The sequence below is a fragment of the Hyperolius riggenbachi genome, chromosome 9, assembly GCF_040937935.1.
Source record: "Hyperolius riggenbachi isolate aHypRig1 chromosome 9, aHypRig1.pri, whole genome shotgun sequence".
NCBI classification, from domain to species: domain Eukaryota; kingdom Metazoa; phylum Chordata; class Amphibia; order Anura; family Hyperoliidae; genus Hyperolius; species Hyperolius riggenbachi.
Genome location: NC_090654.1, coordinates 176,196,452 through 176,210,531, shown reverse-complemented (window position 1 = coordinate 176,210,531; position 14,080 = coordinate 176,196,452). Strand labels below are relative to the sequence as shown.

General features: G+C 43.6%; 1 protein-coding gene across 6 annotated transcripts in view; it reads right to left on the bottom strand.

The window, feature by feature from the left end:
• The window catches only part of FLNB (filamin B), a 353,424-nt gene that overhangs the window by 169,857 nt on the left and 169,487 nt on the right, over positions 1-14,080 (bottom strand). For all 6 annotated transcript variants that reach the window (XM_068253736.1, XM_068253731.1, XM_068253732.1 and 3 more), the window contains exon 9: positions 5,231-5,368. In XM_068253736.1, the coding sequence (XP_068109837.1) occupies positions 5,231-5,368 (138 nt within the window). The remainder of the gene's footprint in view (positions 1-5,230; positions 5,369-14,080) is intronic.

The window sequence follows — 14,080 nt, the reverse complement described above, 5'->3', positions numbered from 1 at the left end:
CACCGACTCCGACTCCTCAGTTTAGGATTCCACCGACTCCGACTCCTCGACTCAGACTCCTCTAATTTGCATATTACAATTTTGTTGATTAAAAGTATGTAACATGAAATTCGTCTCTTAACTGCCAACGCTTAGGAATTTTACAAGACAACTGAAGTGAGAAGGATATGTAGACTACTATATTTATTCCCTTTAGACTAAAACTAGTCCTTGGTAAGAGTACTTGTAAAAGGTACAAACCGGAACAAAGAACATCTATCAGGCCCTAGGCAATGTAAGTGTGGGTACATGTAAGAATGATGTGCAGGTACTCTGCAGGGGAATGAGGAGATTCTTCCTCTATTACACATTCTTCATGCACAATCTGAACAAGGTTTATGGGTGACAGACAACACCTCTGTGTTCAATGTGCACAGCATTCTCAGTGGATTCCCTGCAGCTCTGTGGGGAGTGCATATGTAGAGTATAGTCAGGGCCGGATTACCGACCAGTCAACAGAGGCACCTGCTTGGGGCCCCATCAGGGTTGCCAACCATCCGTTTTTGATACTTGTCACCGGCAAAATGTGTGTGGCAGCCGGCCCTGCGAATCCAAACGAGCATTTGTGCTTTGCTACACAAGCAGGGCAGGCTGGTTTTCAGACGCTGAGCCAGTAACGTCATGTGTCCTGCCGTCCTCCTCTGTCCCTCCTTCCCTCCAATCATCTTTCATCTGCACTACACTCTCCACCAGTGAGTGAAGAGAGAGGCAGCCAAGAGCCCGCCCACATATGCCCGGGACGGCAACCTACTGCGTGCAGGACATGACATGAGTGCAGTCAGACAGTGTGGGCTGGGGATGCTCATCCATTCTCTTGTTCTACACAGCAGCAGGTAATCACTGTAAAGTGTCAGGATGAACAGGGAGAACGATCTGTATGACTGCCTGTCACTACATCTAGTTGTGGCCAGTGGGAGGAAAAACCGAACAGGAGGTGTTTTCCCCCAGAGCTCTGCACTTTTCACCTGAAGCAGAACAAACCAGCAGCGAGTGACAGGCTGTAGAGTCTGGAGCCTGTGTCTCCTCTCCTGCCCTGAGCTGCCCGTATCTGATCCTCCCCTCCCCCAGTGCACAGGCACAGACCTAAGAGGCAACCTCATTTTCTGCAGCCTATGCTGACAAGTGCAAACACTACTTCATTCCCCCATATGCATCCACTACTTGATGTGTTGCTGCTGCATATGAATTTATCATACAAATGATTTATATGAATTTATTGTATTGAAGTTGTTTGAAATGAGGATAAATGCTGTAGTTGAGGTCATGTGACATGAATTGGATTATATGGTTAGATCATAATTGAGGATTATTTGATTTGTGCATCACATTCATTGCTGATTTTACTGTATAATCTTTATAAATTAATTGTTGAAGAGCATTAGTCACTTTAACCCGAGTCTTTTCTCCATGATCCTGTCACTTTTTTGTCAGCACTTTACTACATCTGTGCACTAGTTAGTTTATTCTTTACTAGGCATAAGCCATCCCGTTTATAACAGGTGCTAGGGCTCAGTCGTGACACCACCCCCTTCACCACCACCTTGCCCATGCTGCCCCTTGCATCCGTCTGCCTGCGTGCCACACATTTGCAGTAGCGCAAACGCAGAAATACGGGGACAGGAGAGGACGCAGGGACACAGGGATTTTATTATAGATGATTCTCAGTAGCCTTCGCTGGTACTTTTTCATTGTACTAGTCACTTTACTTTTTCCGAGGGGGGCCCAAATTGTCTACTTTGCTTAGGGCCCCATTTGGCCTTAATCCGGCTCTGAGTATAGTACTACTGTGTAACAAAGTAAACCTGAGACAGATGAAATTAAAGTTTTATACATACCTGGGGCTTCCTCCAGGCGCCTTCAGGATAATCAGTCCCTTGTTGTCCTCCTCCACCACCTGGATCTTCTGCTATGAGTCCAGGTACTTGAGCCAGTCGGGCGTAGTGCGCATGCACACACTCCGGCGCCAGGAGCATACTACACCTGTGCAGCACTATTGCGCTGACTGGCTGAATTACCAGGACTCATAGCAGAAGATCCGGGTGGTGGAGGACAGCAAGGGACTGATTAGCCTGAAGGGGGCTGGAGGAAGCCCCAGGTATGTATAAAACTTTACTTTTCATCCGTCTCAGGTACCCTTTAATTTGTAGTCACCAAACCAAATGTTAACAACATATCAAATTATTTGATTTCATCAGCAAAGGGAGTGCATACATTTGCATAAATCAGCATCAGTGCAGAATTATTTCCAGCATAGATGTTATTTAGTATATATAAGAGATTCCTGTGTACACATCATATATACAGTCACAATCAGATATGTATATCTGACCCTAAAAATACGGGGACTGCTTTATTGAAGCAGCACAAGTAACTAATTTTGATTGGTTTATTTCACTTTTGTGGACTAAGCACAGCTATTACTGTATATATACTGTATATATACATTATTTTTAATGACTATTATCTGAGAAATAGAACATTTTATCATATTTTCTATTTTAATTACAGTTACAAATTCATTAGGAGTCGGTGCATTTTCTCCCGACTCCGACTCCAGGCACCCAAAATTGCCCGACTCCACGACTCCGACTTCACAGCCCTGGTTATGCCCACATTTTCTGATCACAATTGGCATTATTTATATTGGATGAAACTAAAACATTCTTCATACAAATCATGTAATATATTGAATGCTGGGAATACACCGAGTTTTTCTGGCAGATTTACTGGCTGATCGATTTTACGATTGTTTTTCTGATCGATTTCCATTCACTTCTATGAGGAAAACGATTCGAAAAACGTTTGAAATCAGATTGCACCTATCAGAAATTATCTATCGAGCAATCTATCTGCCACAAAAGAATTCACAGTGTAGTCCCAGCATAACTAGGCAGACGCTGGAACAGGATTTTGGGAGAGGATGGTATGTGGACCGGGTCTCCGCTGTCAGCAGTATCTGTTCCAGTATCAACATTATGTGCTCAATACAATGGGGCAAAGCAAACAGAGGAGTGAAATCTGGCACTAGAAAGTTTATTGTTCAATAAAGTGCAATTGCATCCATCAACTGGAAATATCTCTAATAAGTGCAAAAGCAAACAATAGTTCTTATTGTGACTGTGGATTGATGGCTGGAAGAGGAGGTGTCAGTGGGCGCCAGAGGTGCACAGCTTGACGACCATTTCACATGGAAACCTAGCTTCTTCAAGCACACTGATGGATGCATTTTCACTTTATTGCACAATATACTTTGTAGAGCCAGACTTCACTCCTCTGTTTGCTTTAATCATGTAGCATATACAGGTAGTCTCCAACTTACAAACCCCCGACCTATGAACAACCAGGTGATACGAATGGCCTGAAAATGTGAAATGTGATTTTATGGAACCAAGGGAAAATTTCGTTTTTCAGAAAGCGTTTGTAGTTTTTGAGAAAATCGATTTACAAAAATTCAAAGAAATTTTTTTTTTTAAAACTGGAAAACAAACATTTTGGTACGGGAAGTAGCTCTTAGCGATAATGTAGGGTTAGCAGAGCATTTTGTAAAACGGGGCAGGAGGTGAGGCTGCAAACATTCAATGTAAAAAAAAGTTCAAACAAGATGGGCTGCATGTTCATACACTGAAAGCTGCCAACTAGTATCAGGCTTTGGATGTCCCTGGTCTCCCGCCTCTTATAAGAACAACATAAAATTAAAGATCATATTTAGACAGTGAAATTTCCTAAACTCACACAGGATCAAACAATTCTACTGAATGCCTTAATTACAGGAGGTTAAAAAAGCAGCCTCTAGCATGCCGTCTGGGAAAATACAGTACTAGGCATAGATGCATGGGTGGTGCTACACTGGGGCACTCCCCCCCCCCCCCCCCCGAAAATCACTGTGTCCCCCAGGTGGTCTCCCCCGACTGTTCCCAAGTCCCCAGCGCCCCTGCACCTGTCCCAGCGGCTGCTCGGTCTTCATCCCCACTGCCTCCTCTTCCTGACCAGGTGCGGTTTATTTATGCATAACATGCACCGCATGGAGAAGAGGCAGGCAGCGGGGCTGAAGATAAAAGCATACGCCGGGACGGGTGAGTCATTACAATGCCGCTACACATCCTGCAGGGGCCCTTGGGAGCAGTTGGGAAGACCACCTGGGGGATAGCAGCCAGCTCAGGGGCCCCAGGGTCTGACTTTGCTGGAAGGGGGCCACCCAAGTTACCTTTGCCCCTGGTGCCACTAGGCAGCTTAAACTCACCCTAAGGAGAGAAAAAGACAGTGTACAGTGGTATGTAAAGCCAGCATGAACATACCTCTTTGCTTACGTTAGGTAGCTTTGCCTCGGGTCAAGTGTCGTTTAACCTTACCTGCACCCTACCCTGCATCTTTATAAAAGGGTTACATAAAGTAGCCGTAGAAAAGTTTCTAATTGTAGGCAGAACAAGGTAATGAGGGGTACACAAAAGGTTTATTACACACTGAGCAGGTAAGACATTGGCAGGAAGTTGTTGAGACTCTGCTAAGCTGCAGTTCTAGAAACAAATACTTAATCTCTCAGCAGCAAAGGGAGAATGTGGGTGGGGTCAAGCGATGGCTTTGTGCTAGGGACTGATAACTGCTTGTAAAGAAAATCCATGAAAGAGACTACAGAATATTCATTAATACTTTACATGATCACGTCACTTTTGCTTCAATTCCAAGCAATTTCACCCAGGAGAATTCATACAGAAGGAACCAATCATCTGTTTTCAACAGTCGCACATTGTGCACAGCCATGTTAGCATTTCTTTCCTACTAAATGAGTAGACTGCACTGATATATTAGCATAGCCAGACCACAAATCATGCTTTCTGCTGAGAGCTGATAATAGGTGCTCTACAACAACAAAGCTAAAATATACATCTACAAATGAAAATGTAAACTAAAAATCTGCTTAAAATAAATTCAATCCATTCATAGAGGATTATTCATTCCTCTAAGGACAATGATAAATAAAACTTTATTGTTCAAAAGTTCTAGAGGACAGTGATTTGTCATGTCCACTCCTCGCTCTGAAAGCAAAGAGAAAATAGCTGGGATATCCATTGCCTAGAGAAAGCTATTTTATTTGGCAGCAGCAGAGAGGAGATTTCTGCATTAACGTATTATAATAAATAGACCCAAGACAGAGGGAGTGTTTGCACACGGTGGAACAATAGCAGACACTTACTTGGCCCCTTCACCGAAACATGGAGGTCACCACTTCCTGCAGTCCTGGTGTCGACCTTAAAATCAGCAGTTTCTCTAATCCTGACGCCTTTGGGCTGCAAGCCACGTCCGCTGGCTCGGCAGGCGTTTGGGTTGCAAGCTGTTGACAAGGAAAGAGATAGGAACACTTACTTAGACACTTATATGCGGTTAATGCAATCTGTGTAATGCCAACATGTTCTCCATGCGTACGACAGGACGGGAGACAGGCGGATTAGATGTGATGGATAAAGCAGGTGTCACTATCAGTAAGGATTTGTGAAATACACACCACACGTGCACTGAGAAGCAGTCTTCAGGGGCTAGGAGGCAAGGTACTTTGCATATGGAACATGTAGCAAACTTATGTACATCACACATTACATAACAAAAAGTCAGGCAACAAAAATTAAGGTCTAGGATAGCAAGTTTTAAGGACAACAAAGTCAAAGAACTACTTCAGTTAAGGCGACAATAGGGGTAATTTGTTCCAAAGGCCTTTCATAAGAATACAATATTGAAAGCCATTAGGAAAAATGTTCAACTGTTTGCACTTAATGTATTCATATGGCACTGCCACTTCCACAGTGCTTTACAGAGCACATAGTCATGTCATTAAAGGTTTCTTAGAGGAGCTCACAATCGAATGCCTTCTACAGTCATATGTCCCTACCAAAGTCTATGGTCAACTTCAGGGGGGAACTAAAAACCTTAAACAAGGTGTTCTTGGGATGTGGGAGGAAACCGCACTGCCCAGGTAAAACCCCCACAACCTCCATGAAACTAGTATCCAGGCTGTGAATGGAACTTAGGACTCTATCACTGAAAGGACAACTAGCCTCAAACAAGTCTCTTCTTCATGCAGACTTCGAATCTGTGAAATAATAAACACATTTTGAAATAATAAACACATTTACTGTAGTATGTTTCCAGTATTACTTCTTTTTTTTTTCCCCCTGTACATGGGCGTCACCATCTTGTTTGTGCGGTCAGCAGTATGCTCAGGATGCAAGCTGCCAGTGAAAGCACGCCAGGCAGAATTCTGTGTGTTCTCTATATTAGTCTGACACCACTCAATGATCACATGGTGTTGTCTACTCTGAACCATTGGTTAGCTGTAACAGTGAAGTACTACTAGCATTTCAACTCTTCACCATTGTAGTACAGAATCTTTGGGCTATACTCTACGGTAAACAGTATGTGGCCGTAGCGAAAGTGTAGCTTTCGCTCTCTAAAGGTGGCCACTAACAATACAATCTTTTTCATTCAATTTTACCAAATCTAACCTTGCTGCATTGTGGGAAATAGCTGTTTACAGCTGTTTCCAACTGCCAAAAAAGCATGCAGCAGCTGCATCACCTGCCAACAGTAAAATGTCACCATGTAATAAATGTCAGACTATAAATCAGGGATTTAAAAGATTTTACAATGGGCAAACACTGACTAAATCATTTATACATAATTATTGTAAAAATGAAGCACTTTTTTTATTACATTATTTTCACTGGACATCCTCTTTAAGGTGTTAAGTTGCCTTTGTATAGTAATGCGAGGCTGTGTGAATCTATGGAATGGATGAATTTTAAATCTTATTAATCGGGTAGTTTTCAGTATTTGCATACAGGATACTGTAAATGGATATGTAACACCTATAAAAGAGAAAAAGGGGTACTGGCTTCTGATCACCCCTTCGATGAGCACACCATCCACAAGGAGGGACAAAGAGGGCATACTGGCTGGCATAACAGTTGTGCCCAACCACCTCCAGGCATTTCCAGCACAGAGAAGGTCATACAGTCATCTACATTATAGCCGGAAGAAAAAAAAAACTAACAGTAGTCTAAAAATAGTTCATTATCCGCTTTCAGTATCACATCTAAGAAACCCACACATGGAAATAATGTATATTTACACCAGTGAGGCCTATAAAATGCAGACAGTCAGCTATGGTAATGTCTGCAAGGGGAATGAGCAAGGAGAGAGGATCTGAGGTCATGTGCAAATATTTTTGGAAAAGTAATAAGACTTGCAGCGTATACTGGACTTTCTTATGCAGGTAAGCTCACCACAATTTTACTAGAGTTGGGGCCACTGTAATACTAGTGAGAGACCCAAACGAGACGTGAAAAAGCGATTGCTGTTAGCAAAACGTATAATGTATCAAAGTCAGAATATAAGCCTACAGGTGGCCATATACTATTCAACCAATATACCATAAGCATATCATTTTTGTTTGTTTTTTTGAACAGTGAAAAAAAAAATATGATCGAATAAACATTTTTTATCTTTATTTTTCAACATATCAGATGAAATAAAATTTGCAAAATTAAATCTTTTATTTTTTCTCAATTGAAAAAAAATATTTTACAATTTTTCACACAATCAATCATTTCTCTTAAAAAAAAACGGAAACCTGAGCAAGTTGGTTGAATCATGTATGGTAAACTTTAGGCATCTTTCCAATCACAAATTTACTGATGTATTTGGCTTGTTAAGGTGGCCATACATCAGACGACTTTGCGGCCAATCGACCATCCAATTCGATTATAATCGAATTGGATGAAAATCGGTGCTGCCAAGTGCATGCCCGACCGACAAAGCGACCAATTTCGGGCCAAAAATTGGCATTGTTTATCGCGCATGTTGCAAGATGAGCGATTGTGGAACAAGAGACGAAACCCCTGCAGTTCCCGCCGCAATGTATAAATGTTGCATTCCCCCCCAAGTGTGTGCATTTATACATTTCCTGTCCTGTGGCTGCCTCCGTGCGGTGTCCGTCCATCTTGCCGGGTTCTAACAGCCGCAATACATTTATACACGCTAGCAGTGCATAGCGTCTGACGTCAGATGCGATGCACCCCTAGCGTGTACGCAGCTGTTAGAACCCGGAGACACGGACGGACACCATGCGGAGGCTGCTACAGGACAGGTAATATATAAATGCCCACACGGGGGCACATTAATACATTAGGGGGGGGGGGGGCAGCAGCGGGGCGGACGCGGCAGGCTCAGCCGATTCCCTGAAGTTTTAATGCTGAAATCAGCCTGTAGTATATGGGCAGTTTTGACAAAGAAAAATGTATCTCTAATCAGATACGATTAGAGATAAATTTGTCTCTCTGCCAAATCTGCCCACAATAGTCAGGTGTATGGCTACCTCTATTGCCAAACTGAATACACAGAAGATAGAACAATGCCTCCAATGCATGCACAGTTCTCATTTGTCTGTAGAACACTTTCTAATCAGAACTCTGATATACATCTACAGGTCCGAGATTATAATGAGCACTTCTTAATCACTTCTATAAAACACCTTCCAGACAAAAGGCTCATACACACTCTCAACGAGTGCACAACATGCACATGATGGCATTCATGACCTGACGAACCGCACGACCTGATAACCTCCACGACCTTTATGTTCACAAGTCTAGACAGACAAAACACATTCAAAACACGTACAAGTGATTCAAACAACTCGCACACACGGACCAACTGCCCAATATCAGACGACCGTAGGCCAACATAGATCCGCAATTGGATCGGGTGCAACGCCTGTTATCAGTTGCTCATCAAGGTGTTTTCATGCGTACACATGCCTGATTGTCGTTCAACAGCCTAAAGTCAGACGACAATCAGGCAGTTTTTGTTGAGCGTGTGTACGGGCCTTCAAGAGAACCCGAGGTGGGATTTACTTATGCTAGTGAGGCACAGAGGCTGGTTGTGCACACTAACACCAGCCTCTGTTGCCCCATGGTGTGCCTCCAAGACCCCCCTGCGCGCCGCTATACCCCCCGCAGAGCTGGCGACATGCAGCGTGTCGCCAGCACAATGTTTACCTCTCGCCTGTCTGTTAGCGCCGCTCCCCCGCCTCCTCCGTATCAGCGCTACCCGCCCGCGTCCCTTCCCTCCCGCTGATTGGAGGGAAGTGACGCGGGCGGGTAGCACCGATACGGAGGAGGCGGGGGAGCGGCGCTAACAGACAGGCGAGAGGTAAACATTGTGCTGGCGACACGCTGCGTGTCGTCAGCACTGCGGGGGGTATAGCGACACGCAGGGGGGTCTTGGAGGCACCCCATGGGGCAACAGAGGCTGGTGTTAGTGTGCACAACCAGCCTCTGTGCCCCACTAGCATAAGTAAATCCCACCTCGGGTTCTCTTTCAGGGTTCATTCACATTGGGCAACGCATGCACAAACGCGATTTCGTGCAATGTGTTGCAATGCATGGAATCGCATACGTTGGGGGCTTCCATTATCATGCAATGAAAAAATGCATGAAAAGTCATATGTTGTGCGTTAGGATGTTCCTGGCCACGTTATAAATGTCTTAATGGTAGTATAAAAATCTGCAGACTTTCATGCTACCTGCATTGCAGACAATATGTGTGGTGACGGACAGCACCACACACAAGTGTGAATGAGCCCTTAACAGCTTAGAATGTTTTCCTTACCTGCTCTTAGCCCAAGACAGAATAAAACATGCAGACAGGGCAATATATTAAAGGACACCTAAACTTAGAGAGATATGGAGGCTGCCATATTAATTTATTTTCAAATAATACCAGTTGCCTGGAAGTCCTGCAGATCATCTTGGCTTCAGCAGTATCTGGATTACTCCCCTGAAACAAGTATGCAGCTAATCCAGTCAGACTTCAGTCAGAAACATCTGACATGCATGCTTGTTCAGGGTATATGGCTAAAAGTATTAGAGGCAGAGGATCAGCAGGACAGCCGGGCAACTGGTATAGTTTTAAAAAAAATACAGTAAATATGGAAGCCCCTATATCCCTCTCACTTCAGTTGTCCTTTAAAGCAGCACCGGTGCCCCTCATTTGAGAGGTACAAGAGAAAGTTATTTCAAGTGCTACATTTCAGAGCAATGCACCAGTAGATGATTGGTCATGTGACTGATATCTATAGTTATGCTGATGCACTGTCTGACCGTTTTCCTCAACCTTGGTCAGTGATTTCCCTTATAATGCTGCCTTGCCCATTGAGCTAGTTTATTACAGCATCTCAAGATCTCCAAGCATCTCCAGTGGCCATAACCATTAGCAATTCAGCTGGCCAGGGATTGAATAGTTAAAAACGAATCTGCTAATCTACCTGCTAGTTTGTGAACTTTTCAGTGATGCAGACTAATAGGGTTAACCTACTGTCCTTATAACGCTGTGAGTTACAGACTAGTATGAGGGCCCATCAAACCTCACAAACTCCAGTGCAATGTATACAAATCCAATCCGGACTCGACCAATCATGTGGGAGCAATTCTCTAAGAATTCTTATTTATTTTCAGCGGTTATACAACACATATAGACCAGCACAACGTTTCATGCAACACTGAACTGGAACAAATGTTGATCAAGTACTTGACAAAGGCAATGTTGCCAAAATGTTTCGCTGGTCTACCTGTGTTGTATAAATGCTGAAAATCAATAAGAATTCTTGGAGAATTGCTCCCCCATGATTGGGAACTCAAATTGGTTTGGTAAGCTCAGTGACCCCTGACCTCCATACACAGGTGAATCCAATTATGAGAAAGAGTATTTAAGGGGGTCAATTGTAAGTTTCCCTCCTCTTATTTTTTTTTCTGAAGAGTAGCAACATGGAGTCTCAAAACAACTCTCAAATGACCTGAAGACAAAGATTGTTCACAATTGTGGTTTAGGGGAAGGATACAGAAAGCGGTCTCAGAGATTTCAGCTGTCTGTTTCCACAGTTAGGAACATATTGAGGTAATGTAAGACCACAGGCTTAGGTCAAGATTAAAGGGAAACTTAACTGAACGGGGGGTAAAGAGTTTTACTTACCTGGGGCTATTACCAGCCCCCTGCAGCAAGGCCGTCATGCGTATTATGCGCCGGCCGTCATGCGTATTATTGGACGCATTCACCAATGCAATTAGCGCTATTGCGGACCGCAACACGTATTTTTGTACGCGTTGCGGTCCGCAATAACGCTAATTGCATTTGTGAATGCGTCCAATAATACGCATGGCAGCCGGCGACTGGTGAGTCGTCAAAAACGAAACTAAGTGACAGCGGGGGACCAGAGGATTCCAGAGCAGCGCCGCGGGCACAGGATTGCTGCAGGGGGCTGGTAATAGCCCCAGGTAAGTAAAACTCTTTACCCCCCGTTCAGTTAAGGTTCCCTTTAAGGCTCTAAATGGCAGACCAAGAAAAATGTCTGATTAACAGAAGCGACAAATGGTGAGAACAATCAGAGTCACCCCACAGACCAGCACCAAAGACCTACAACATCATCTTGCTGCAGATGGAGTCACTGTGCATTGTTCAACCATGCGGCGCACTTTACACAAGGAGATGCAGTATGCGAGAGTGATGCGGGGGAAGACTCTTCTCCGCCTACAGCACAAACAAAGCCGCTTGAGGTATGCTAAAGCACATTTGGACAAGCCAGCTTCATTTTGGAATAAGGTGGTGTGGACTGATGAAACTAAAATTGAGTTATTTGGGCATAACAAGGGGCATTATGCATTTAGGGCCGAATTTGTATTTTCCAGCGCCCTAGGCCGGATGTCACCAACCGCCCCCCCCCCATTCTGTCCAACTCTGACTAGTTTGAACGGGCCCCCCTCGGTTTTGCTGCTTTGCCCCGTTCAACAAAGAAGCAGTGCATGCTCTGTCCACTACATGTAATTTTGCGCTCCTGTCTGCATGCACAGCAGGCGATAGTGTTCTGGGCTTGCATACTTCAGAACTGATGCTCATGTATGAGCACTCAGCAGCACTTGTCAAGTACACATACCCATAACACTCCCTCGGCTCCTGTGCACCTGCATACAAGAGTGCAAAATCACAAGGAGCCCCAGTGGACAGCGCTGCTTCTTTGTCCTCTGTGCTACTTGCTGCCGTCAGAGCCACAAATAGGGGACAGTGCAGCACAATGCAGAGAAGCCCATCCAAAACAGAGAACAGGTAAGTAGAAGGATCCGACACTACACACACTGGCATAGATGTAGTGTAATGCTAGGTACACATGATGCAATTTTCTGACAGATTTACTGTCAGGTCGATGATTTCCATCATGTCTGATCTAATTTCAATTTTTCGATCAATTTGCTGTTCACTTCTATGAAAAATCATTCAGAAAATTGATTGGAAAGCAGATTGGACATGTTGGAAATAGTTGATCTGACAGTAAAGCTGTCAGAAATGTGCAGTGTGTTTACCCAGCATAAGCTCAGGTGTACTTTACACAGTGACAATTTAGCACTTAAGACAGATCTTAAAATCAGTCAGCAGGAAGTTTTATAACAGAATAACACATTTTATTGGCTAACCAAAAGAAAAACAGTGAGCCTTTGGTTAATGAGCCATCTTCAGACTTTGTTACTGTATACAAGATGTTAGGCACACAGCTATATATACAGTCAGCAGGAGATGCATTGATTGTTTTGTAAATATAAATAAATGTAACACAGTTGTCATTCTGTTTCAAAACATCCTGCTTTCACTGATGGTCAACACAGTACTTTGCTGGCAAAAAAAGCCAGGAAAGAGTTAAACTGTAGCACAAAGAATGTTGTTGTCATTCTCTAGGAGGAAAAAAAAAAGCCATAAATTTAACAGATCTGAGGTCTTTAACAGCACTGACCTACTAGTAATAAACTAACATCAGTCAGGGAGGGGGAGAGCTGCTAATTCCTGCCTGTGAATGCGTGCTGCATGAGAAAAACTAATCAGAACTCAAGAGTTCTGCTACTTGAGCCCATATATTTTTCTTCTCACAGAAGATGGTTTGTCCCCTCATCATACAGGTGACAGCAGATGCTGACTGCCATAACACACACTTTGCACAAGTAAGAGAGATGCAGGGATCTCTGGAATTCAGGCAGACCAGAGCAAAGCAGGTGAGGTGATTTACTTTGACATGTTACCTCTGATCTCTCCAAGTCCTGCGCCCTGCTGATTTTTATCGCCCTAGGCCATGGCCTCTGTGACCTCCCCAGAAATCCGGGCCTGTATGCATTTGAGGAAAAACATCACAGCATTCCAAGAAAAACTCCTGCTACCTACAGAAAAATATGGTGGTGGGTCCATGATGCTGTGGGGCTGTGGATTCCACTCCGTATCAGCAGATTTTGGAGAACAATGTCCAGGAATCAGTGAAAAAGCTGAAGCTGCGCCAGGGCTGGATCTTTCAACAAGACAATGACCCTAAACACTGCTCAAAATCCACTAAGGCATTCATGCAGAGGAACAAGTACAAGTTCCGGAATGGCCATCTCAGTCCCCAGACCTGAATATAATTGAAAATCTGTGGTGTAAGTTAAAGAGAACTGTCCATGCTCGGAAGCCATCAAACCTGAATGAACTGGAGATGTTTTGGAGAGGAATGATCCAAAATACCTTCAACCAGAATCCAGACTCTCATTGGAACCTACAGGAGGCGTTTAGAGGCTGTAATTTCTGCAAAAGGAGGATCTACTAAATATTGATTTCATTTCTTTTTTGTGGTGCCCACATTTATACACCTGCCTAATTTTGTTTAAACAATTATTTCACACTTTCTGTAAATCTAATGAACTTCATTTCACTTCTCCTATATGATATATTTAACTGACATTTTTTATTGTAACAACCAACGATTTATACAGGAAAATCATGACAATTAACAAGGTTGCCCAAACTTTTGCTCCCGCTGTATGTGAACTACATAATTTCAACAAGTCGGTCAGTCAGTACCGTTATAGATGCTCTAAATTTATGGGGGACTTGCTGCATATGTTCTTTGACTGTAAATATTCACAAGCCCCATGTTCAGGAGTTATTACTACGATTGGAAAACTCACAGGCGCTCATTTGGTGG